Source organism: Chanodichthys erythropterus, chromosome 7 (assembly GCF_024489055.1).
Source record: "Chanodichthys erythropterus isolate Z2021 chromosome 7, ASM2448905v1, whole genome shotgun sequence".
Taxonomy (NCBI): Eukaryota; Metazoa; Chordata; class Actinopteri; order Cypriniformes; family Xenocyprididae; genus Chanodichthys; species Chanodichthys erythropterus.
Genome location: NC_090227.1, coordinates 36,317,532 through 36,326,172, shown reverse-complemented (window position 1 = coordinate 36,326,172; position 8,641 = coordinate 36,317,532). Strand labels below are relative to the sequence as shown.

General features: G+C 36.8%; 1 protein-coding gene across 1 annotated transcript in view; it reads right to left on the bottom strand.

Annotated features, from left to right (window-relative positions):
* Positions 1-1,277: 1,277 nt before the first annotated feature.
* cfdp1 (craniofacial development protein 1) overlaps positions 1,278-8,641 on the bottom strand; it is a 41,218-nt gene continuing 33,854 nt past the window's right edge. Inside the window, exon 7 of the mRNA XM_067389325.1 lies at positions 1,278-2,132. Within this exon, the coding sequence (XP_067245426.1) occupies positions 2,042-2,132 (91 nt within the window). The 3' untranslated portion in view covers positions 1,278-2,041. The remainder of the gene's footprint in view (positions 2,133-8,641) is intronic.

Below are 8,641 nucleotides of genomic sequence, written 5' to 3'. Positions count from 1 at the left end.
TCAAAAGACCCAACATGGTTTTGAAAGTTATTGTTTTTAAAGAATTGACATAAAATACACACAGTACAGCAAAGAAGTCTGAAATATACATAATACATACTTATAAAGCTGTAATTGTTGATGTCATTAGAATGACACTACTAATATTCCTCAATTTACACTATTGTTCAAAAATGTGGGTATGTAATTAAAAAAAAAAAAAAAAAAAAACGCTCACTGAGGTTGCATTTATTTGATTAAACAGTAAAAACAGTAATTTTGTGAAATTTTATTACAATTTAAAATATCTATTTTCTATTTTAATATATTTTAAAATGTTATTTTTATTTCAGGAATGGTAAAGCTGTTTTTTCAGTCTTCAGCTTCACATGATTCTTCAGAAATCAGTTTAAAATGCTGTTTTTTTAGAATTAGTGCTCAATTGACATTTCTAATTATTATCAAGGTTAAAAACAGTTGTGCTGCTTATTTTTGTGGCACCCATGATACCGTTTATCAGGATACTGTTCGAAAGAACAGCATTTAGTTGAAATAAAAAATCTTTTCTAACTTTATAAATGTCTTTGAAGGGTTAGTTCACCCAAAAATGAAAATAATGTCATTAATTACTCACTCTCATGTGGTTCCACACCCATAAGGCCTTCATTCATCTTCAGAGCACAAAATAAGATATTTTTGATTAAATCTGATGGCTCAGTGAGGCCTTCGAAAAGCTCAGAGGAAGTGTTTTGAAATCGCCCATCACTATATTGTTGAAAAGTCGTTTTGTGTTTTTGGCACACAAAAAGTATTCTCGTCGCTTTATAATATTAATGTAGAACTACTGAACTCGTATGAACTGATTTAAATACGTTTTTAGTACCTTTATGGACGTTGAGAGAGAAAAGAGGCCTCGCTGAACCATTGGATTTAATCAAAAATATCTTAATTTGTGTTCCGAAGATAAATAAGGGCCTTACAGGCGTGGAACGACATGAGGGTGAGTAATGACATTATTTTCATTTTTGGGTGAACTAACCCTTTAATGTCACTTTTGATCAATTTAATGTATCTTTGCTAAATAAAAGTGTTTTTTAAAAAGTAAAATCTTACTCAAATTTTTGTTGTCCCATTTAGGGCAAAACGGTATTAAAAGTTCTAGCATATTATTACAGATTTGTAAAGGGGAAGGATTCATGCTTGACTCACTCTTGATTCAGAGATGCGTGACTTAAACCCTGCTGATCCCTTTCCTAGATGTTATAAAAAAAATAAAAATAAAAAAAAATAGTCCAAACAGTGGTGGGGGTGGAGCGCAGAGCACCAAGGGGGGCATAAGCTAGCAAAGAAGGATGGGGAAAAGGAAAGCCAACCCTTAGGGAGGAGGTGGAGCCATTAATTAGTAGGTCAAAGTAATTAACAGCAAGACACGGTTCATTTAAAAAGAAAGTGTCCGAACAAAATGACATGATTTATTTCTGTCAAACAGTGAAACACGATTAAAATGACGGCAGGGTAATTACCAAACAACCACTCTTAGCAAAATAAATTCAAAACCGTAATAAGTATACATGGAAAAAAACAGAAACAACTGCACCCTTCCATTTAACCATCAAATACGAGAACAATGTTCCAGAATGCAGTAGACAGTATCACTATAGGATGCAATATTGGCCATTTATATTGCGAAAAGCCTCAATGTCAGAACAAAGATATGAATTATGCAAAATAATTCGAAAACTCTTATCTTGATGAGGTTTTCTTCCTCATTAATGTCACTCTCAATGAATGGTTAGGTGTGTCTGATGTACTTCAGCGGATTGTAAAATGGGGTTTCTGAGGAAAAGTCCTTGAGAAGACAAACATCTTGAGCGGTTTCTCTTTCATGTTGAAGAAGACATGCAATTCTGGACAAAGGAACTGTGGAAGAAGAAAAAGATGGTGTGGATGCTGTCTATGAACAAACATGTTGATTGTGAAGGCAGACCAGTTTTTGAGGGGCTGTTACAGGTCAGAGATCTGAAAAAAAAAAAAAAATCCAGTGAATGCATCTCTCCTCTTGTCACCGTTTCATGTTGTTCAGACGCACGCTTTTCTCCAGCTGAAACTGCCGCTGGTCCACTCTCTCTAGGAAGTTCTTTCGCTCCACGTACCTACAGACACACAGAGACAGTTGCTGAGATAATGGTGAAGGAAATAAAGCACATGCAAACAAGCACTTGGCAAGAACGACGATGACACAAACACTGGTTCTTGCTCTGTTTCTTGTGTCTGTGTGAGTTTAATGACTGCATACAGTACATTAAATATCATCTTTCCCACTGTGTCTTGGAACGAAGCACAACGGCGGTGAGTGGGGACAGTGGGGTGTTGGTAAATGTCAGCATTTTTTAAAGTGATTTCTCACACACATTAGTTTCTTTTGAAGGCGTGCAATCTTCACAATGCCATTTTCTGTCACAAGTGGTTCGCAACTGTGAAGTACCACAGATATCCACATTTTTGGATGTCTTCCTTATCTGACATGCCCAGTTCAGGTTTTGTAGCATTTACTCACTCTGTTTGACTTTAGTACTTTTTTGGAACACAAAAGAAGATATTTTGAAGAATTTTTCTGTTTTTGTCCATGCAATAAATGTCAATGGGTTCCAATTTCATTGTACAGATTTAAAAAAGCAACAAGACTGAGATGTGTTTAAAGGTGTGGTTGATTATGATTTCACTTTTTAACTTGTGTTAGTGTGTAATTTTGCTGTTTGAGCATAAACAACATCGGTGAAGTTACGATGCTCAAAGTTTAATTCAAAGGGAGATATTTCCTTTTAAAGAATTTGCTGTTTAAGATCTACAACAAACAGCTGGTAGGGACTACAATGTGCTGCTTCCGGGGTTAGTGACATCACTAACCCTAAAATGTGCATAAACCCTGCCCCAGGGAACACGAAACAAAGTGGGTGAGTCCATGTTGGGCTGCTTTAGAGAAGAGGAAGAGTTGTTGTAGTAGAGTTTTGTTGCCATGCCGTCATTTTACGCCGGACTGCTTCACAAACGAGGGTCAATTCAATGCTGGATTTGCACAAAAGATTAACATGATTGCACATGCTAGTGGATGAGTAATCCACAGCAACTACATACATTTATGTACTAACCATTCAGAAACATCCAGTTTTATTCCAATTTTATTCCTGAGTCTCTCCATCAGTGTCAGAATCCGGTTTGAACGATGTAAGGCTGAACACCGTTACTGAAAATCCTAATTTTGGCTGCGTGAGATTCTCCAGCTTTGTTGTTGTTGAGCAACTGAAACTCGAGCTGTTAAAGCTCTGCCCTCTTCTGTAAAACAGGCTGGGAGCAGTGGCTCTTTTGCATTTAAAGGGACAAACACAAAAATGGCTTGTTTTTGCTCACACCCAAATATGTGACCCTGGTCCACAAAACCAGTCATAAGTCCCAAGGGTATATTTGTAACAATATTAATGCCAAAAATAATTAGGATATTAGGTAAAGATCATGTTCCATGAAGATATTTAGTAAATTTCCTACCTGTAAATATAAATATATATTATATATATATATATATATTTATATTATATATATATATATATATATATATATATATATATATATATATATATATATAAATATATATTATATATATATATATATATTTATATTATATTATTATTTTTTTTTTTTTTTTGTGAGTGGATATGCATTGCTAAAGACTTCATTTGGACAACTTTAAAGGCGTTTTTCTCAATATTTGGATTTTTGCACCCTCAGATTCCGGATTTTCAAATAGTTGTATCTTGACCAAATATCATCTATCCTAACAAACCATACATTAATGGAAAGCTTTCAGATGACGTATAAATCTCAATTTCAAAAAATTGACCCTTATGACTGGTTTTGTGGTCCTGGGTCACATATGGGCAAATCATAATAAATTATTATTATGACTGACAAGCCATAATAAATGATCTGTGGGGTATTTTGAGCTGAAACTTCACAGACACATTCTGGGGACACCAGAGACTTATATTACATTTTGTAAAAGGGGCATAATAGGTCCCCTTTAAAATATCTTCTATGTGTTCCACAGAAGAATGAAAGTCATTCAGGCAAAGCCATAGAGGCAAGTTCAAAACGATCAAACGCCAAAATTTGTCTCAGACAGCAAAAAAGTGAACCTGTATCCATTAGATGTCAGAGGTTACAGGTGCATGTACTCAGCCTCCCTGTTTATTGTCAATACAAAACTCGCTGGTACTCAAGGTAAAAGCAGATGCTGAGGACAAAGATAATAAAACTGCCCTTTCAGGCTGACATCATTTGCTTTTGTGGTTTTCCTCAATAGTCTGGGTTCAGGTTCTCAGCAGAGAAGGGCATCTCCTACACAAAGCTTTATGTGAGGTCTAAATGAATTGTTCTGGAGAGCAGTGTTGCACACTAGGAAAACCCTTGGAGCAGCCATGTGATGCTATGGAGCAGAGACTGAACATTTTATTAGATATCATATCACGCCCCTGACAATGATGAAAAGAAGACAGAGCAAAAACTGATTGCCTGCGTCTTGTTTGAAGTCCTAATGGGATCTCTGTGAAACACACACAAACACCCACATACTCAAAACACAATCTGGCTTGAGGTATATGGTGGGTTTAAATGGGTCATCGTACATTTTTTTCAAGTAGGCATTTCACCTATTTCTAAATGCTATTGATCTTATTGTGAGCAATTCATCCATGTGTTATATTTATTTATTTTTACTTTTTTGCCCTCGTAATCTTTAGTCAAAATATCATAACCAAACCTTTCCGGTGAAATGACAGGACTTTTCCAGTAATTTAATCCGCTTAAACCCTGCCCCTGCAAGCTTATGTACATATGATGAACCTAATCCTCATGGTCAGTTTTGTGGCATCAAAAGTCATTAGTTTATGACCATTTTTTCCTTGTCTCATTCTGACAATTATTCAATGCCAGCCTTTTTGAAAAGAATTCCATTATGCAATTACACTGTGGCAGGTTTAAAATACAATCAAATATTGATGCTCAAAGTTAAATGATCAGTTACATAATTAATGTCCCTTCCGCTGTTCTTTCCTAAAGATGGGATTTATCGCATAGATCTGCAGAGCAGTAGGTGCTACACAAAGCCAGGAAAAGCACAGGCTTTTCCAAATTTCACTCTTATCGCTTGTCCTTCTGGTGTTTAGGAATAATAATATTTCTGTTCTGAAAACTCTGAGTGTTTGGCATGGTAATGGGTTGACAATGTTGATATATTTGGTCTTGGCGGAATAGATCTGCTACGCTGTTGCTGTAGCTTATTGCTGACTGCCAATACATACACAACATGCTGCTGTGAGCAAGTAAGACATACAATATAGCGTACATGAATTACCCATAGCAGATCTATACAGGTGGAGCTGGGGAAGGTGGAGGGTTTCTGAAAGCGTGGTGCACTGCTAAGGCAAATGCTACCAAAGTATTTGAAGGTTGAGCATGCAAGCTCATTGGCTACTAATAAAGCAGGAACCAATCAGCTGTAGATAACCCTATAGATAACGGTGTGATTATAAGCAGGTTGAGTTAAAGGTCCTATTAGCCTGCGCCATCTAGAGTTTCATTTTATGTATCGTACTATGTTTATGAACACAATATAGCCAACTCTGAATGGGTAAATTTGTCTCTTTTCACTGAGGAAGAAGTTTTGCAATCTAAAAAGTACACCTTGTTTCAATAGTACGCTGAATATTTTTAAAATCAAGAAAGAGTTTATTTTTCATGGTGTGACCCATTTAAAAGCTATTTTAGTGTTAGATTTACCTAATTCAATTCCGTAAACATTGCGCTTCATGCCAGCAGTGTTTGAAAAGCACAATCTGTCACATGGCTGCTCCGTTTCCCCTAAATCCCAGCAGAGGGTCACTCTCCCCAGTGTCTCAATCCCAGAATGCTCTGATGCCCAACCAACCGTTTGCCTCCAGAGACTTGACCCTGGGTTTACCAACTGTGTGAGCTTTGACAGATCTGGGTGCATTTGTTGTCCTACATTTTGTGGAAAAAAAAAAAAAAAAAAAGAAGATCTGCGACCAGTCTTACACTGAAAACAGCCCTTACAGTCCTCTGGGCATACAGTTTGGCCTAGCGGCCTGTGCACTATGCTATTCTCCAGTCTGCGCGCCCTCCACACCCTTCAGCGGCCATATTCCTAAACCACATCCCTCTCAGAGAAAAAGAAATATGGAAACAGTGGCAGACCATAATTTCTTCTGCTTTATTTTTAAACCCCCAGGCCAGGTTTTTAATTTTATAACTGTTCCACTCCCTACAACTGTCTGATGGAGAACACAGTTCTTTTCATCTATATATTAGAGAAAAGGAGCATCAGAGCCTTTTAAGAAAGCCAGAGCATCAGTGCTGTGTGTGCAGTGGGATTTAAAGGAATAGTTTACACAAAAAAATTAAAATGCTGTCATTTCATTGTCGTTTCAAACAAAATTCTTTCAGTTTTCTGTTTTGGCTCATACAATGAAAGTCAATGGGGTCCAAAACATTGATCCAATTCACTTTCATTGTTTGGACCCCCCCCCCCCCCCCCTTTTTTTTTTTCTAAAAATATCCCTTTATTTCTAGTAAAGCAAAATGGCCATTGAATGCCTAAATGATGTCACTTTATATCATCATCCCCTTCAGGACAGGATGCAATGACTCCCCTCCCTCAACTCCCTACTTGTTTTTACACCAAATGCATCTGGGAGCATTACCCCAGAGGAATGTAGGATGGGTAACTAAGGCGACAGGGTTAGTTTAGAGGGGTATTCACAACTCAAAGGAAAGCAAGACAACAACAAAGTTGATGCACTACTGATATAATCTACAGCCACAGCTGTGGCATGAAATCCAAGACAGATCTTGCAATTACTCATCTCCAGAAACAAATGTCGGTGTGCATTTATGAAAAGCTGTTGTTCTGCAAAAAGGTTTCACTTCCTTCTAAAACTCACTATGAATGAAATCTAATGACCGTGGAGCAAAGAAACATACTATGTGTGTGTAGATCTCAATTATGGTCTTGTTTAATTTTCAAAGCCTTCTGAAGTCTAAAAACTGATCTCTAGATTACTGGTACTATAGTCGGTCCTGACAAAGTAAGTATACTTAATCTATGAACTTTATTTTCAATCCCTTAAACATAATAATTTGTATCATAATGTTGTAATTTGCCAGAAAAGACCATGCATTTAGGCTTGTGGTAGTAACCCTGGGGACGAGCAAAAATTAGCTCGCTATGTAAAGAAACTGTTCATACAGTGTACTGTTCACTCTCAATCATCCTATATGTACTGTACCTACTCTCCATTACAACTGGCATAAACCTTCTCACTGCTGAGTTTTATGTATTAATTATACATTTGAGATGAATGTGGTGTGTTGAGGGGATCAATGAAAGGGTATGCCTCTTGGAACAGATTATCAAACATCGGAAACCACATCCTTAACATTAGGGAAGGGAGGGTGAGAACTGCATTTATAAAATGATTTTCCTCTTGTATCTTTTATTTATTACTATGATGGAAAGAAAAATGGAAGGAAAAAATGTGTTCAGAATTGTCTCTCTTGTTAGTTTTCTGCATACGCGCTTGTGTAGGAGAGATGTGGGCGAGAATGTGGCCTCGCAGTGCAAGTGTCTGCCCGCACACTTCTGATTGGTCGATTAGGGATCAGGCAAAACTCTACGAAGATACAATGAGTCCACTTGTGGCAAAGCTTCTAATTTGCATTTTCATATTTAAATGGGATTTTTTTCATTACAAATTGCAAAAGTTAACATGAATTTCAAAATGTTCTAGCATGTAGTTTGTCATTCTTTTGGTAAAATGAGAGCAGCACTTGAGCTGCATGAACTCTACAAGTTTGTGTCAAACCTGATGATCATGTTCTCCAGCATGATCTGACAATTATCGTGAGCTTCAGTGAAAGAACATCTGACTGTCTGTACAAAGAGTGACATGATCAATGTCACAAATGTACTTATTTGATAAGTGACCTAGAAATAGAGCAGAATCGTATCGATTAAACATTTTATCGTTTCTCTGGTTTTAAGCCCCACTACTGTAGCTACTCCCTGTTTCAATTCCAGCTCAAACTGGAACTATGATGAAACTGCCCTAAGAAAAGTGAGAAGTCAATATTCCAAAATTGTATTCGCTTCCTGTTAACACTAGTTTAAACGTTTTGACCCTGGTTTGTATGAGCTTTTTTGGTACAGCTTTGCATCATCAGCTTTTAAGTAAAGCTGAAATCCTACTCCTCACCACCTCCTTCTCAAGATAACCATCACAGGCAAGATAAGAAGGCTTAAATGAAGTGCTATTGGCTTAGCTCCCACTCCATTCATTCTGCTGATCTACCGAATACTGATCCTAGACAAGTCAGGAGGGCATTGTTAATCTCAAAATTACAGAAACACATTTGTTCTTCGCTTTTTGTTTTCATCAACAATATAGAAGATGAGAAAGAAAATGCGCATCATGACGTGTATATTTTTAATTAAGGGCACAATATGTAGGATTTTTGGATTAAAATATCAAAAACCACTAGAATAATGGGTAACACTTTATTTTACAGTGTCATTGTTACATATTACTATAGT